This window comes from Neopelma chrysocephalum, unplaced genomic scaffold, assembly GCF_003984885.1.
Source record: "Neopelma chrysocephalum unplaced genomic scaffold, ASM398488v2 Primary Assembly neopelma1_61b, whole genome shotgun sequence".
NCBI lineage: Eukaryota > Metazoa > Chordata > Aves > Passeriformes > Pipridae > Neopelma > Neopelma chrysocephalum.
In genome coordinates, this window is record NW_020897717.1 from 3576213 (window position 1) to 3595179 (window position 18967).

At 37.5% G+C, this 18967-nt stretch overlaps 1 protein-coding gene across 4 annotated transcripts in view; it reads left to right on the top strand.

The window, feature by feature from the left end:
- BABAM2 (BRISC and BRCA1 A complex member 2) overlaps positions 1 to 18461 on the top strand; it is a 166922-nt gene extending 148461 nt beyond the window's left edge. For 2 of the 4 annotated variants that reach the window (XM_027681951.1, XM_027681950.1), the window contains exon 12: positions 18136 to 18461. In XM_027681951.1, the coding sequence (XP_027537752.1) occupies positions 18136 to 18199 (64 nt within the window). In that variant the 3' untranslated portion in view covers positions 18200 to 18461. Of the gene's footprint in view, positions 1 to 687; positions 708 to 17421; positions 18018 to 18135 lie in introns of those variants that run through there. The other 2 variants (XM_027681952.1, XM_027681954.1) reach the window with 2 other exon arrangements.
- The last annotated feature ends 506 nt before the right edge of the window (positions 18462 to 18967 follow it).

Genomic DNA, 18967 nt, shown 5'->3' on the forward strand with positions numbered 1-18967 from the left:
CCTGTCTTCTTTTGAAGCAGAACAGATTTTACCTGAATGGAGCAACATGGGCAGCAGCCTTGCTGCAGTATTTCAATTTTGCAAAGTGTAAAAATGTTAGCACAGCAAGAGATTTAAGTAGGCTGATTATCAGTTGTTCAGCATATAAAAGCATCAAACTGCATAAATAACAAGGCATATTGGGATGAAGATTTTGAGTGACAGTCAGAAGATTAAATTAAATCTGCAAATATGCATAAATAAGAGTTGAAACAAAAATAATTCAAGCTGAGTAAATCAAATGAATGGCATGGTCAGAGACTGTAATTAGGAAGTGATAGAAGCAAACAACAATTGACTTATGCATTTGTAGATTTTTATACTAATTTAAATTTTATGGACAACATCAAGGAACATTTGATTTTTGATTTTGATGCACTGTAATAGAAATTTTTTTACCAGCATAGAAATAGAATAGAAATTTAATAGAAATTTGTTTTTGCCACCATATGATTTAAAGGAGCAGCATTTCTTGATAAAGTGTGATTTTTTTAATTTTCTTTTTGGTGTGGACTTTCTTCTTTTCTCTAGCAGAATATTATGAGTATGTTGTTTATTATTAAAAAAAAATATGAAGAAGAAACAATACCTGGAAGCATTACTGTGGCTTTTTTTTATAACCATACTACAAATGCATTTCTTTTGCAGCTGAAAGCTTACAAGTACCTATGTGTTGTCTGCTAAGTGCATTCACTTATGAGTGGGTGTATACAATTGGACTTCTCTGCCCCGCACTTGAAATTTAAAAGTATTATAACAGTTCTCTTGAAAAGCACTAAATGTGTACACTTACTATCACATGTATGTTTGTGAGGTTATTCACTCTTACGTTTGAGTCTCTGCATTTAAGTTTTACACTGGGTACGTAATATGAGAAAGATGATGAGAAGCGGGGGAAGACAGTGTGCTGAGATGTCTGAAATAGCTACCATTGAGCTGCAGAGACAGAGAAGCTGCTCTAGTTAAAAGCGCTTTGCTTGCAGGAACAACCAGTGATTCCTGAGTAGGTACCATAAATAAATCTGTATCAAGAAAAGTATGATGTTATGATACGTGTGAACATATTTTAAGAAAGATTTTTATCACAATCAAGCATCTTATGTAAACAGTGTTTAAAATATTTGCTAGGGCTTCTTAGAATAGGTTAGTATGTTTCTACACAATGAAATAACTTCATTCTATTTTATTTTTACTGTAGAGAAGCTAGGAACCAAGTATATGGGAATATATGTTGATATATAGGAAAGCATTGTAATTAAATATATTAGTTCAAACACCACATCAAAACCTCCCCAGTAAAAGCAGAAAGAAGGATTCATTATTTACCCTCTAGAAACAATGTCATTCTACTCAGCTGAAGTAAATTTAGCCCTGGTTAAATCAGAGACAACTGGTTTATGTTTCTAAATACTGTCAATTAGGTTTTGCTTATATATAGTCTTTTTCCCTCTTATCCAAATGGTTTCCCAAGTGCTTGGCATTCTTTGAGACAAAACATCTCTGTTTATTTTTCTGGCCACTGCTCTAGGGCCACAGGATCTCCCACTTGACTTTCCAGTATCTGACCAAATTCTCTACCCTTCTTCTCAGACACTTCAGGGATCAGTGTACGCCATCTTCCTCAGTGGAGCTAAAGACACCATCAAGGACAGCTTTTCCTTGCTCTCACACCAACTGTAGAAGCATAATCAAGTTTGAAATAGTATCAGTCAGAGATTTCCTCATCCTCAATTTTGGCAAGCCCTGCCTCTGTTTTCAGCAATTCAACACAGCCTGCTTATTCATGGGCAGAGTTGTCATAAGTTCATGCCAAAGGGACTTTGATTCTGTGCCCAGCTTTCTCCCAGGGTTGTTGTTTTGGTTTGGGGTTTTTTTTCCAAACAGGTGAGCCCATCCAATTCTTTCAGTGCAGGGACTAAACTTGAAAGTCTTGGTGTCCTTGCTTATCTTGTGGCCCCCAGCAGAAGTAACCATCTCTTTTGAAGTTAGGACTTAACCCTCTGCTGTAGCCTTGAGACAATCAGTAGTAACTATAAGTAGGAGCAAAATTTGTCCCCTAAAACGCATACAGTAGATTGTGTGCATTCATGCTTAGAGACATATCAACTGAATCTAAAAGGCAAATTCTCTAAAGAGAGTATGATTTTAGCTGGCTGTATTTTATTCACAGAGAAAAACTGCTCATGTTCTTGCTGAAGTAATAGTACCAATTTATGTCTGTCTGATGAAGTCCAAGAAGTCAATATCTCTCTCTCTCTCTCTCTCTGTCCTCTTAAGCAGATTTTAAAAACTGGGCTCCTTTGAGGCCCTCTGACTTAGATTCCTTGCTGAGAGATAGCATCTGGTAACTGAAGCTTGCTATTGTCTTAGCCCAGGGATTGCCCTCTGGCTTGTTTTATTTCTAAGGGATGAATCAAGTCCTGATTTAATAATGTAGTTCCAATGGCCTCCAGATTGCTTGTTTCTCAACTAAACACAAAATTTTAACCTGTTTCTCTGGATAGAAACAGGGAAACCAAAAATATTGAAATTTTCTTACAAGCTGCCAAGATGCTGTTTCCTCTCAGTTCATATCTTGGGCTTTGCCTCTTTTAGGTCATTTATTTATATGTCTGTGGCCTCCTGCGTAAGCAGCTTCTCCAAAAGATTTGGTCCTAAAATACAATGGCAAGTCTAAGAAAATACAGTAAATTATGGAAAGTTAGCAGCCTTGTTTGTGGTGTACGTGTGAAGTAAAACATCTCTGTGCGGTTTCCATGGGAAAGCTTTCTTGTTTTTTTGCTTAAATAGGCATTCAAGTGTACATAAATGGAGTCTTTAAAGAACATGCAGACTTGAAGCCTGGGATTTTATGAAGGAATACTGTAAATAAAGCTTGTTTGTTTATACAAATGAAGTTCAGTTCTTAGATGCACTCTGGCCCAGTTTCTGTCCGATCCACTGCTGCTCTGTAGACTTAGGTTATACTTCAGGAACAGCAAGTCAGGACTCAGTTTACTCTTTTGTCCTACATAAATTCACCTACTCACCATTAAAAATAGCAGGAGGATGGAAAACTGGTATCACAATAAAAAGTTGCTCCAAAGGTTTGTATTAATTTTTTATTTTTTTGTTTTGCTGATAAAACTGGTTTCTGAATAACAGTGTTGTCCCTGGCCATTCACCAGTGTTTGCTGAATGTGGTGTTAATTTTATATATCCCTTAGGGCACTCTGAGGGTGAAAGCTTAAAAGGGCTCAAGTGCTCTCAACTGTATATTGGCTGTTGCTGTGCCGTAAGGTCAAGTGCATTTTAAGATTATATGGAGACATATCTTGTGTGAGCTACATATGTCTTCCCAGCGCAGCTGCAGCTGTGGTTTATGCCCAGCAGAAACATGTGAAATGGTTAGAAAGTGTCAGGATGGTAAACTGGGCCATAGCATTTTCAGCCTCATTGATACCTTTTCCTTGAGTGTCATCAAATTGCATGACATGTATCATGTGCATCATTGTGGCCCCCCCCCGCTACGGGAAAGACATTGTGGTGCCGGAATGTGTCCGGAGAACGACAACAGAGCTGGTGAAGGGTCTGGAGCACAAGTCTTGTGAGGAGCGGCTGAGGGAGCTGGCATTGTTTAGCCTGGAGAAAAGGAGGCTCCAGGGGGAACTTATCTCTCTACAACTACCTGAAAGGAGGCTGGAGCCAGGTGAGGGTTGGCCTCCTCCCACAGATAAGTGGCAGGACAAGAGGAAATGGCCTCAAGTTGTGCCAGGGGAGGTTTAGATTGGATATTAGGGAAAAATTCTTCCCCAAAAAGGTTGTCAAGCAAGGCTGCCCAAGGAAGTGATGAAGTCCCCACTCCTGGAAGTATTTCAAAAGCATGTGTATGTGGCACTTAGGGACATGATTTAGTGCTTGACTTGGCAGTGCTGGGTTAGTGGTTGGACTCAATGAACTTAGAGATCTTCTCCAAACTAAACAATTCTGTGATTCTGTGATTACATTTACAGATTAAAAAATTGCATTTCTTAGTCTAATAAAAGAATATTTGAAAAGAAAAAGGGACAGTTGTTGTGTTGCTGTTTAGACAAACTCAGTTGTTATATGTCAAAGACTTGCTGTTGTATTCAGTAAATTCTGAGTGCCCTAATGATTTTTTTTTTGTTATTTTGACATTAACCAGTTTCAACTCATCCATTTTTTGTTATTAAGTCAGATTTCTTTCACATTTTAGGCAGAATATCTCGTACTATATTTCAGATTCTTTTAAAATAACAAGTTTCACTATTTCCATGAAACTTTTGATTTCCACCTCTGTTACCTTGAATCTCACTGTAAAGTTTACATGTAAACATTGCACCTTTTTTTTATTATCTTCTCTCCTTGACAGGTGTAATTAAGGTAATATTTCATTTGTTATTATTTGGGTTGTATTTAAGTATTTTTTTCTGCTTATTTGTAAAAGTAACAAATTGTATTTGCATGTAATATGTGATTTGCACGCACATTAGTCATCTTTAAAGAGTAGTTTTCCAAAAACTACCTTATTTGCATTTACATATACTCACCTCACAAAGCTTTTTTCATGACTGCCTTTGTCTCTGTTGTGTGTTACCTTAAACTTACTTAGAAAAAAATTTAGGAAAATGAGAGTAGGGAACAGAAGCATAAAACACAGTCATCCTCCCTCCCTAGGCACGTGTGCATGTGTTTGAACGTTTGCAAGGCTCAGAGGATTCTTTCTGGAGAAAAGCAGCGGGATAGGTACAAACTAAGAGCTGAAGTGCTGAGCTGGGTCGCTGGTTTAACTCTGGTTTTTGATAGTCTTGCATCGGAAACTGAAGTGATTTCCTTGCCTGAAATCGAGTCAGGCTGACGTGTTGCCGCCGGTGGGCTGCTCTTCACAACAAAAAATGGGCAATATGCTGTGACAACCATAACAAGAAGAGATGTGGCGACTCAGATGTGTGAAGACTATGAAGATATTAATTTGATTTTATAGACCATTAAATCAAAACTCTGATTTTCCATGGAAGTGTCAGCTGGTAAGAATTACATGTGAACAGCAGAAAGAAAAATGGAAAAAATTACATTTGTTTAAAATAATTAGTGATTGCATTTGTGCTTGTAGCGTGTTCTGCAGTTGATTTACCCGCAAAACTTAATAACAAAATTATTTTGATTTTAAGTTATAATAGGCAAAGTAGATAGAGCTTTTAATTATAGTTTCCCCAGGATATTACTTGATTTTTACATTGTTTGTCTGCATACGCTACAGAGTACAGTGCACACACATGATACTTGCACTTACTGAGTCACATTTTTCACTTACTTTTCTTTAAATGTCTCCTTGGATAATTAAGCCTGACTCTTAAGTTATGGTATGTTAGTTTCTGACAGGTGCCTGCCAGGGATCTTCAGTGCTGTCATGCATTATGTGGATTTCAGCCAAGACAGAAGGGCCTGGGTATTTGTTTCTGGTCACTTCTCATTAAAGCTTTGACTGTGGGAAAAGAAAAACAACTATTTAAAGATAAGGAGTATAGGTGCTGTAGGAAGTGCATAGAAATAAAATCTGTTAGGCAATTAGTTTTTCTCTGGTTTTGTGTAGATACTATGTATATGTGTGAACCGTACATATGTGCATTTCAATATGTAGTAAATATTCTTTCTGCAAAAAACTATTCTCTCATATACTGACAAGAGAAATGCACAGAAGAGAATGAAGAAGTTGGCTTGGTTAAAGTGGAATATAATAGCCCTTAGCTGGAAGACAACTGCTTTGTAGGAATTAAAGGTTAGGATTTAACGTAGGTGGTTCTTGGATAACCAGGGTTAAGTGGCATTCTAGAAATACTATGAAATGCTGTCTGATTTGGCTTTATTTGAGAACTCCATTGTACATTGATCAAAGCAGCTAAATCTATATTAGGGCATGGAAGTATAGTTAAGAACGGATGAAAAAAATGTCCTCCCTTAAGAAAAGGATAGAGAGAAATACATAGATCTGGCAGAAACTTGACATTCAATAGCCCAGATAAGTAGTGTTGCTTGATCAGTTACAAAATAAACAGCTAAGTAAAAGTAGTAGATGAGCTCCATAGTCTTGTCCTTTGAGTAATATTTGTAATAGCTCCATTAAACACAAAGAACGGTCATACTAGATAAAACTCTAAATTCATTTAGCCCTCTGTCATGTCTGTATCGATAGGCAGTAGCCAATGCCTGTGGAAGAGCATGGCAGAGCATGTAGCCATGTTTTCATTGCATGTTCTACCATCCTCAAGGGTTTCTTTATCCAGAATTGGTACCTTTCTGTTCAGTAACCCTGTGTAGCTTTCCTTCTGTTTGATTGCTTCTTGAACCCACATAATAACATCACAAAATTCCATGGCAAGGGATTGCACGGGTAACATATGGTGTGAAGAACAAGCTTTGATGGATTTTTGCATTCCTGCTTCCTCCTAACTCCAGTTGTTATACTCTAGCTCTTGTATGAAAAGAGGCAACAAATAATTAATCCATTGATCCCCTCCAAAACCTTTGTTTTATGACCCTCTTCATATCTCTTCTGTCACCTTTTCTCTTGCTCTGCTCACTCCTTCCTTCTCCAGAACCTTTCCATGTTTCTGATTGCCCTTGTTTTGCTTCTTTCTCTCTTTACTGTGTCTGTCATATTCTTTCTGAGACACAAAGCTGCATGTTGCTCATCAGTGCATTTATATGGTGAAGTAGTGATACTGTTTGGTTTACTCTTTATTCCAATTCTAATAACATTTGATTTGGTTTTTTGCGTACAACTGAAGGTTAGTTACACTGTCATTTTAGCACCAAGATCTCCTTTCTATCTGTTTTTCAGAGCCTGTGTTTTTTGTGTATGTAAAATTAAGTCTTTTTCCTCACGTATTTCCCTTTCATGTTTATCAATATTGACTTTTCACCTGGTATGTTATCTCCCAGTCTCCCAGTGCTGTAAGAACCATCTGCAGTTCCTCATAATTGTGCCTCATTTCCCCCCTCCCCGAACTAAATTGTTAGCATTAACAAACCTTTCCATCTTCTTTTGCTTACTTTTGTATATTGTGTACGAATATGAACAACACAGGTCAGAACACCCATTTCTGTGCAGTTCTCAGGTGACTGCATCCTAATAGTACTCATCATTCATTCCTGTCTTTTTCTTCTTATCTTGACCTGCTATTTATCCACTCATGGATCTTTTCTTCTGCTGAGAGAAAAGCCTTTGAAAAGCCTTCCCAAATAGCTGTAGGAAAGTTGAGCAGTATGTGTCACTTGAATTTTTGGTGTCCACATGGTTTTGATACCTGAAGAAAATAAGAGACCTGTGAAGCACAAGTTTGCCTCCTAACCAATATAACATACTCAAGTCCACTAATTTTGGACTTCTTATAAATTTATGGTTTCTATTAACAGTCTCTCTTCTATTAACTCTCTCTCTGTAAGGTATGGACATGAGATTTACTGGCCCATAGTTCCTTCTATCCTTCTGTCCTCCCAGATATCCAGACATTTTTTCAATTGACATCACACTTCTCTGGTACCAAGCTGTTTTAAGCATGAGGTTACAAGCTATTTAAGAGTTTAACTTTCTCATACTTGAGTTTCTCTATAACTTGGGTGTGAATGTAATCTGGGGCTGCTGATTTGCTTGTGCTTTGTTGATTTGTTCATTACCTTTCTGGCTGACATTTCTACATGAGTCAGATCTTTTGGTACATCTCTTGGAAAGCAGAATTCTGGTATGGCAGCCTCTTTAAGCAGCTCCATTTCATTTATTCTTTCTGACTTTTATTTCTTCTAAGCATTCTTTTTACTTTTTGACTGGATTTTGTACTGTTTGACAAGTGTTTATTTCGAGAGCCACAGCTAATTTGTTTGTCATATTCGTCTTTTATTTGCTTTACTGTGCTTTTACCTGTTAGTGTTAAGGTTTGTTTCTGTCTGTTTTCCCCTTTGGATAGGTCTCCAACCTTTTAAGAATTTCCTTTTATTTCTGATAGCAAATGTTTCTCTTTGCTATTCAAAAACCAAATAACTTCTTTAATATGTTTTATATAATCACAGATGTGTGGCATCTCATCCCCTTCCTTCTGAGTGGTTTGTCCTAATGAATATCCCAGGATTTTTCTTTTATGGTTTGGTATGTTGCCTTTGGCCCCAGTAGTTGATAAGCAATCTGGCAAAGCAAAGCGGATGGCATGATGAAATCAGTACTTTCACCTGCAAGCAAACTTTGTTTTCGGGGATGCTGGTTGTCAGACTCATTATGGATGCATCTGTGGTGTAACCCTTCATTTCTGCCTCTGACACAATTAAGGGATTCAGTAATTTCTTAAAGATTTTTCAAGTTCTATTATTACTGCTGTGAGCTTCTTTCTTCTTGGATCTCTACACTTGTCTTTCCTTATGAGCTTTCCTCCTGAATGTATTTTTGCCCAGTCTTTTCTGCTTTCTCCTACTACTTATATTGTCCCTACTTTCCCCCCTCCTTATTTCATCGTATTCTTCACCCTGCTCTTTATACTTTGAAGAGGTTCCTAGTAGAATCTTGTCTGGCATTGACTCTCTCCTTCAAATCTACTAAATAGTTTGCTAAATAATTACTCTCCAACAGTAAAGCTCAATGTGTATTTATGAAGCCTATATAGGGGGAAATAATATGTATCTTACATAAACAGTATTTCTTTAAGAAGTTAACCTTTATCTGGAGTGGAAAAATATGGCTATGGCACTTCAGCATCTAGGAAAAATAGAGCACACTTGTCATGCTGTAGCTCATAGGACTGGAAATTTCCTGCAAATTAACACTGTATTTAAAAAGACTATATGAAGATTGAGTTTTTCCGTGATGGTCTTGGAATATCATTCTCATGATCCACTGATAAGGAAGTGGACTGACCATGCTATGACAGAGATATTCCAGTGCACCCTTCACAGACACCCACTACACCCTGGGGAAAATGGAAGTTAAGAAAGCAGAAACAAAATTCGCTATGATCTAAGACCACAAGCCTTCATCTGACTGAAGCAAATCTATTTATGTACGTTGTGGAGAAGGTGAAGGAAGTGTTTATCTCTTGAACTGACTGGCAAACAGAAGGCATTGATAAAACTCTTTCAAAATGAGAGGTTCATTTTGCCATGTGTGCTTTGGGACACTTAGAGCCACTGTATCTATGCAATACACCTTTGTAAATTCCTAAATATCTGTATCAGAAACCTCTGGGAGATTAAATCCCAGAATATTTATTTCCAGATGATTCAAAAAAGTTGCTTGCATAGTTACTGGCCTTGGTCTGTATGCTCTGATTATGTACAGTAGCTGTAATTTTTATCTGTAATTGTCAGTAAAGGTCCATGCATTTGTGAGCATGTATATTCTTGGAACCAAAGTTAGTATCTTTTGCAAAGTGATGACCCTACTTATGCTGCTGCTTTAAAATAAACATTAATTGCCAGCCTATGTAATGATCTACAATCCTGACTCCGCAGCAGTTCCCTAGAACTCCCTTCCTTTATATTTTGTTATATTTATGGTTGTTTCATGATTTGAACAGATTGTCAAGATTTATTTTGCTTTATGGTAAGTTGGGCAGCAAAGTCTTCTTAAGTTTTACAGCAGACCAATGTTGAATTCTTCATGACTTTATTTATAAAATCAATTGATATTCTAGGTTTTCAGAACAGATGCAAATGTATAACCAAATCAAAAGTTATTTTTTTTCCTATTTGCTTCATATGGAGTAAAGCCACCTGTTAATTCTGCAGTCAGCAAACTATTGAAAAACATGTCTAAATATAACTATTTCTTGTACCTTTCTGTGTGACTTGAATCAGAAATGGTTGTAACTCCACAGGAATTTGTGGAGATAAAAGACATTGCTAGTAAAATACAGAAAACAGCTTTTGGACATGAGTGAATTTTAATGTTTAAACTTCTGATGTGTACTTAGTTTCACTAGTTCTGCCACTTCGGTTTCCTGTTATGGTTTTGGTAGCACAGGTTTTGGTTTGTTTGTGATTTTGGAGACAGTTTTCTGTTGTGTAATATTATGAACTGAGCTGACAACAATAGTATTTCTTAAAAACTTGCATTTTTGTGGCTGCCTGCTGCAGACCTCCAGTTCTCTTGGTCTTGATTATTATCCTGTCCATCAGCCTGGCTGCAGAGTCAGTGCCTTGCGTAGACTGGCAGGTAGAAATGAACATAAGAAGTTTACTGAACTCCTTGTAGGTAATTCACAGGAAAAGAGGGTAGAGAGATAAAATATTAGAAGAGGAAGAGAGATTGTGATGCATATTTTTTGGCACACGGGAAAAAAAATTGCCCGCAGCATAATGGCATTGGGTTCAGACTCCTTTGTACATTTGTGTGTTTAGCCAGTTACAGTAGCAGTAATTTAAGAACTATTGTCTTGCTGTTGTGTAAACACTTGAGATGTTTGCTTGGCATCACCAGTTTTGGAGATGTATAAAATGGAGAACTGTGTAGACATTGTGTTTCACATAAAAGCAAAATATTTGCCATAGATAAAGCTGCCTAGTATGGAAATTATAAACCACATCCCGAAGAGCATACCATTGAGAAGCTTAGTTTAGAAACATGAATTCGTGCCAAGTATCGTTACATATATTTGAAGCAAGAAAGAAATCCTGGAAGGTACCTTTATCGTTCTGTGCTGTGCTTGGATAAGTTTTAGTGATGTTCAGGTTTGAATCGTGGTTTAGGAATGCTGCTACCTCCTGAGTGCCTTGTGCATTCCATAATAGTCCTAATTTTCATTAGCACTTGGCACTCGGCGCTATTGTGGGCCTGCTTGCTGCATCCCATTTTCAGCTAGGCAACCAAAAGTTGGAGTGCTGAGTACTGTTTATCACTTCAATTACTGTAACATCTTAGATGTGGAGAGAATGATATAACAATCATTTTTCTCCTAATAGAGCTGTCATAAAATGTCTAGTGTAGAATTAATCTGTTATCCCACAGTCATTCCAAAGCAGGTGACTGAGTTATTCTGCTCTGCTGTGAGTGCCCACGTATCTTTAGCCTGGTGAGGAATGCTCTGGAAGTGCCTGTGAATAAATAGACAACGTGGTTTGCCCAATGGAAATATGTTTTTAATGCATTATATATAGTAAGAATAGCAAGGAGGTTCAAATGTCTCACGTCTGAGTTTACAAGGAAAAAACTACGGCATGAACATTGGCATGAGGCCTATTGAAAGAATGGGCTTTCAGTAGATTTCCACTTGTTTGCATTCAGCCCTTGTTCAGTGCAAGGCATAGAGATGCAGGAGGAGGGCATAACCACAGGGTAAGGACCTAATGAGCAGTCATATGGAATATGACCTAAATACATACCCACTATTGGAATTAATGCAACAATTTATTAATTTAAGTTCCTTTTGTTAATTAGTACTAATCATGTTAAATTAGATAGCTCCTGACAAAAGGAATTTGAAAAGAAAACAATTATCTTAAAAAAAAAAAAGAAGAAGAAGAAAAACCAAAAGTTGGCATCTTTGATTTTGTTCTGTCATAAACAAACAGCAAATCTTAGAGAGTTTGGAAAGTTATGGTAAATATCTTCTACACAGGAGATGAATTATTAGGGCTTACATGAACCAAACCAGCTGGATGTGCCTGTGTAGTCACAGGAGGACAAATCCTCTCGTCTGGCACCCAGAAGGGATTGTTGTAGGTGTTCAGTATTTTCAAAACAGGTTTTCATTGTGTCAAAACAAGTTGCAACAGGAACATAAAAATACAAAGGCATGCTACGTATGTATGTATGATCCGTGCAAAAATACTTTGTACTTCAAAAAGTAAATAATCAGGTGACATTGATAAAGCCTGGAGAAGCTCTTTTATAATTCTAATATGGCTGTGCTGTTGAAATAATTTATATAACAAGATTTTATTGCAAAGTGTCAGCATAATAATACTAGTCTGGGAAGAATAGGTCAAGAACCTCAAGAAGCCTCAGGCTGTCCTTCACTCTGACCTGCACCCTTCTTAATTTCTGTTTTCACCTAATTTAATTGGAAGAGGGGAGAACGTTGATATTCTAGCTAATTTATGAAGATCAGTCATCTGTGGAGTTAATGTTTTTCTGTCAGGATTCAGTGGATTTGAAGAAACTTGTAGATGTCCTGCAGCAGTTCCTTAGGGGTACAGCAGGAAGAAAATACGGGATGCAAAATGATGTAAATTCTAGAGTTATAACTCCTGTGAAAGAAATGGACAGCAGCTGGGGCAAATGCCTCGGATTCTTGGCTGTATCTCATACAGCTGGGAGGGATACAATTCAGTTCTTACCTCAATCCCAGGAATATTCAAACAGACTCAATTTACCTGCTGGACGATTCAGACAATGCAGAACAACTGAGGAGAAGGGGGTCCTAGCTACAGATCTTACTCCAGAAGTAAGTAAGGATTAAGTAAGGATTCAGAGATACCCGTGACTACAGGAGTGCCTGCCCAATTGATATCTATTAACTTGAAAAGGTTGAGGGGAAAAAAACCTCACATTTTCCCGTATGCCTTGCCTAGAGTAGGAGAAAAGGGAGGTATTTTTCAAATATATTGGCTACTGTGATTTTGAATACGCAAGGGTTGTTCTATAATAGTTAGAAACAAAAATTTGCAGAATTAAACCATAGTCACAGTACTTACTAAAACATTTTACAAGAACGAATTAGAATATTGAAATAAGGGGTAATATTTAAGAATAAAGGTTGCTCTCAAAGTCAATAGTAGGAAAAAAACCCAAGTATGATAACCTGAGTCTGCCTTCAGATGAGAAGGAACACAATGTATATGCCTGATGCAGCGAGAGAAGGTAATGACAGCCTCTGTGTCTTTATGAAAAGATCAAGATTTTGGCTCAAGGGCTTTAATTTGCCAGTAAAAAATGTGCAAGGACGGAGTACACTGTGCTGGTAGTAGACATGTTGCTGGACATGTAAGTCTGTTCTTGATGTGGACCATCATGATTATTTCATCCTCTTCCTTTTCCTTAAATCGTCTCTCGATGGAAAAGGCACTTGGAACTCCCACATCTTGTGCTGAAACTAATAAAACATATGAGTGCAAATAGGGCTAGCATGCTGAAAAACTTGGCACTCATGAACCAAGGAGTTTAAGGGGAATCTATTTTGTGAATGACTTGGGAAGATGATTCCTCACCCCACGACGATTGTCCTTGTCCCAGACAAAAAGCAGAAATCCCACTGATACAGCGTTTTGTATGCTTTTTGCCTCACAGAGATTGAATCTTGTTCTGCTCCAAATTTACCACATGAAGATTTTAAGAGAAATAGAAACACCTAGCTAACTCTTCTAACTTTATTACACCAGGAGCAGTAACCATTGTATAGTTGACTATAGCACCAGTCCAGCAAAAGCAACAGCAGAAAGCAAGTGTGTTAGTGTTACAGTGCTTTCACCATAAATATATGTGAAGTGTTGTTTGATGGGAGATTGCAGCTGCCTAATTTAAAATCTTTGCAGATTTTCAGCAAAAAGAGTACCTTCAGCTATCTGAAAGCAAAAGGTATTATCAAGTGGTCAATGCAGATTTTCTACCAACTGCATTTAAAAAACCCAGCACTAAATTATCCTGGGAAAAAATCCATTACAATTAGAATGAAATTTCACAAAAGCATGTGAATTCTGAGTCAAGTATGTTTTAAGTGCTGCAAACCGACACCCTGGGATTTAGACATGTATGGGCTTCTGGAGACCTTGCACCACAGTCAGTGTTTCATATCACTAGAAAATACTTAAACAGCAGGTGAGCCAATTCTACCTTCTTTTAGATGCCTACCACTTGCAATAATAGCAAGACTTTCTTTACACTGGATAATAAGGTGAAGGAAAGAGAAGTGCTTTACTCTCAGCAGATGTCCTTGAGCGTGGCACCTGAAATTCAATGTACTGTGTCAAGTATATATAGTGGTTAACTACAGCAAAATGTGTTGTTTTCTGGAGTGATGAAGAAAAATTTCCATAGAAACCTCATAACTTGCTACCTTGAACTTGGAAAATGACCATTTGAGGGAACAAAAACAAATGGACAAAAAACAATGGAGTCTTATGGTAAGATGCTCAACAAAGAGTTAGGCAGGTGCCTGTAAGTGTATGAAGATTGGCAACCACTCTAGACTGAAAACAACTCTTTAAACACTGTTTAAGCTGAGATCTAAACCATTGTGAGAAGGGTGCAACACTCAACATGTGTTTTACTTTATTTGAGTGTTGATTGTACTCAACACTCTGATAAAGAAGATTTGTGGACTTCGTACAAATGAGTTTCTCTGTACTTGAAGGAGCATTTTATGCAGTTCTTCTGAGGTTGGTGTGAGGTCAGTGTGATACAGACCCACCAAGAACATAGTAGAGGAAAGCAGGAGAAAGAAGGAACTCTGTGTTTCCCAGAAAGGAGAAAAAGCATTGATCAAAAGCTGTTTTCTGCCATTTGACACAGCCTTGAGAGACCATAGGTCAAGTCAGCCTTCTTCATCTTCAGTGTAATTCAACAGATACCCAAGTTACTGATTTATTTTTTTTAATAACAGTTCTCCAGAGCTGAAAAGCATATCTAGTGGATGTAAAAATAATAATTTCAAAATAGTTTGGAGATACTTGAAAGTATCATGTGGCAAAGTGTCTGAAAAAAAATTTCAGATATTTTTATGTGAATTCCTGTGGTGTAGCACAGATCAAAGTTGTTGAGGGTGTAAATTCATGTGAATGTGTTTATGTGAATAGGGTATGAGAAACTAATCTTTTTCCAAAGTTCATGTTTATATTCACTGTTCCTCTGCGTCTCTATGTACAGGATGCTGGAATATGAGTGTTTTCTCTTAATTTAAAATCTTTCTAAAAGGAATAGCATTCCATGTGAAGGAGACCCTTACCATGCAGTCTATAGCAGAGTATTGTCCTTCAAAAAATTTTATATTTCTCTTGAAGTTATTTCATGTAATCTGTTGTCACATAAATAGTCCATGTCATGGTCCTGTATACAATGTATACATGTCCATGTATACATTGACTTCAATGCCAGTTGGTCAATAAATGAAATTACTCAGAAGGTGATTGGTGCTTCTCTTCCTCCTTACTGTAATGTATGCAGAGGAGAAAAAATGTTGGAATTTTCATTTCACAGGCAATTCAGGCATTTTAACATATGGTTTTGTCTCAAACTTCAGATGAAAAGAAAAAGTTTAGGAAAAATTTTGCTTGGAACATGTGAAAACAGAAATGCAGTTAATGTGACACTATAATGCACCTGCTAGCAGTAGCACAATGCCTCCTGAAAGAAGAAATTTTAATGATTTATCTCATCATTCTTCATGGACTGGGTTCTTTGAAGGGACTTCTTCTGCTGTTATTTTTGTGCTTAGGACTCCTGTGATGCACCAGGGCCTTGTCTGTGGGCCAACATACATCATCTCTGAGATGTTGGACCACAGATATGAAGGTTAATATCAAGCCAATTGTTTAGGCTTAGTTCTGCAAACCAGAATATCTTTCTGGATCAAGCCAAACTGAAATACCTCGTTCTTTCCCTGATGGAATCTCAGTAGCATTTCCATGGAAATGCACACAGCTGGGTAAAAACGCAATTTTTCATTAAAAAAGCCATGTAATTAAAAAAAAAAATCCAGCAACCTCTAATAACAAGTTATGTCTTTGCTGCCCATTCTACTCCTTCATACACATGCAAAATAAGTGATATTACTTCCATGTACTAACAGTTGCCATTCCCTCCCTATATGCAGTGTTCATTGAGCAGTTTAACCTCTCTTCTCCTACTTCCCCATCTTTTCTGTTCAGTCTATTAAATATGCTGTAGCTGGTACAGTCTATCAAGTATATTGTGCTTTTGGATTTCTTTGCAGGGTCTTTCTTGTTTTGGTTTTGTGAGGGGGGTGGGTGTTTTAATTTATTTTTGCATGTGTATGTGATGAACCATAATTATCTCAGATTTTGCCTAATTTGAGATACCTATGGTGTATGGGAGAGGGGCAGAAATAGAGGAACACATCCCAGGTAAACATGTGGTACTGGATTTGTTTCAATCTGGACAAGACCACAAATGATAAGGGCAAACTTAAGCATATACTTTAAGGTATGGAAGGAAAAAAGTAGACATTTAAAAATTATGAACTATTGAAGGAATTTTTGTGGTGTATGGAACTTTGCCAAGAGGTTCATATGAACTACCAGTGAAATAACATCCTCTTTGAAACAGTACATCTGATCAGAATGTAGGGAGGTGTTAGATTTTGTTTTGCAGCAGAGGATACAAGCTCTACTGCAGGAGTCAGTGAAAAGAAAGGATGCAAGTGTAGATAAAGATGGTGTGGGAGGGTGTTTGTAGTATCAGAAGCATTCGTTCTGGAATTTACCTAACAGCAAAATCATATATAATTACTACATATAATGCAGTAAGTGTGGTTTTAATACAAAGCACAGAAATGCTATAAAGGAAAAGAAATAGAATGTAGGAAAATAATTCTGCTCATATACCGTTTAATGATTAAGAATTTTTACAGTTTTGGAAGAGGGAAGTTTTAAGTAGCATTTATCAAGTCAATAAGAAGATCATGTGCAGAGAAGCTATCTGAAAGGAAGGGAGAAGGTACTTAAAATAAGCAAGCAGAGATGTGTAATTAAATGTTAGGACAGGTAATGCAAGGAAAAGTAAAAGTATGATAGATTCCTGGCATTGACAACATGCAGGTGATATTCCTTGAGCTAGCAAAATACATAGAACTGACCAGGACATAGAGAGGCTACAATATGAAAGGTATGCTATAAAAAGCGCAAATATAGAACAGGCATACCTTCTGAGCTGCTTTATGTACAAGTTTGTGCCAACATGAACAATCACTTTTGTGGGCATGATTATGAGGGTTGTTTTCTGAACTTTGATTCTATAAACCAAAGTGCATTCTGTAAATACATAGCACAATCTGTGTATGCTATAAAATGTGTGTGCTGGTTGTCCTCCTCCTGTTTTCGATTTCTAGGATCATCTCCTCAGTCCAGAAATGCTTTTACTTTCCATTGCTCTTTTAACCTTTGGACAGCATCTCGTGTGTGTTTACAGCTTCTGCACAAAAGCTGACTGCAGCTGTCTGTTAATTAATTTGCCAGGCACAACCTGACAAAGAGAGAGGAGCGTTCTCTTTGTGATCTTGAAATGTTTTGAGATGTAAGGAGCTATGATTGGTGTTCAGTGATCACCAAAATTTCTACTGCAGTTAGAAACATGTCATGATTGTGAAGCTAATGGGTGTATGTTTACTTCAAGAATGTAATGAGTGTCATTGCACCTATTCTCACTTTAAATTTTTTTTTTGGTGGGGAGAACAGAAATTTATACAGACCAGTGATATGAACAGAAAATAAAATGTTTAAAAAGAAAAAAAACAAGAAAGTGAAAGTTTGGTGCAGAAAGCCATAGGCAGAAACCAAATGCAGAACAGTGAAGCAGCTTCTAATGTAACTGGCAAATAAACAGTATCATTGGGACATATAAAATATGTTTCTTACATGGTTGAGTACTTCAGCATAATAAACTCAAAGATACAGTTCAAACTCAATTTTGGATACTTAGGATTAGCTCATTTTACAGATTTATGAGTCACTCAGTCCTTTGTAAAGAAGGTAGACAAAGATCCAAAATATACAAAGCACACCTTAAGAACATTATTCTATAAATTTTGAAGTTTAATAAAAGGAATTACAGTTTGTCCAAAGTTGTTAATATTTATTCACTACATCTTATGTAAACCACTCCCATGAAGAGTGATGGTATAGTGTCAAGGTTTCTGTAAGGAGACAGATTAAGAACTTATTTCCTGCACATATTCTGACTTCTCTTCATGATTTTCTTCCTCCATTGACTTGACTGTATTTGGGCCTTTGGTACTATATGTGAAGTTTTTTCCACATGGGGGGAAAAAACCCCCAAAAACCTTTTTATCCCAGAAACATGGCACACATCAACTGCATCAATTCATGCTCTATGTTTCCTCTTTCCTAATCCTGTGTTTTCTGTTGTTTTTTTTTCACTAGGGCCTATTTCAAGACATTTGTCCCTCAGTTCCAGGAGGCAGCATTTGCTAATGGGAAGCTTTAGGCAGCCCCAGGCATGGAAACGATACTGAACAGATCCTTCAGTGTCAGCCCACAAGAAGAATGCCTGGAAATGGGATGGACTGTCGATATGTGCTTTCTTGCCTCTGAAGTGATTTTTGTAGCTTCACTTTTTGAAACAAAGACCTCAGTAGCATGCTTTGAACTGGATATTTGATATTTGTCCTGTCCCTTTGCCTCTGCCACCACCATTCCTATATATCTTCCGGATTAAATTTAAAAGGGCATGTTTTGATGTGATAACACTTTCTTGTGCCAACAATATCCTGTATGTTATGCCTTGTTTCCTTGTCTTCAGATGGTCTAAATTGGATTTTTTTTCCCCATGGAAATATGATGTAGTTTGTATATTTAGTTAATGTTTTCAGCTTATCCTGTAATGTAATGTAATGGCCAGTCTTCGCGAACAAAGATTTTGGGAAAGGTCTTTTACCTTTCCAGCCTGCGCAATGGATTTTTTAGGTGAGACACAGCATGCGCTGAACTGAGCCCACCCTTTAATCCTCAGGTTCATCTGCCGGGGCCAAGCAAGCTTGGACAATGGCAGTGAGGTCCTCAGGACGTAGGTTTGTTTAGAGTGACCTTCTCATAGATGGATGGCCTCACAGGGCTAACGAGCTCCATCTGCCCGGGGGACTGGGGAATCAAACCTGGGTCGCAGTGGTGAGAGTCCTGCATGCTAACCACTAGGCCACCAGGGGTCCCTCAGCTTATCCTAAGAAAACATAAAACTGCCGTATGTACCAGGAAT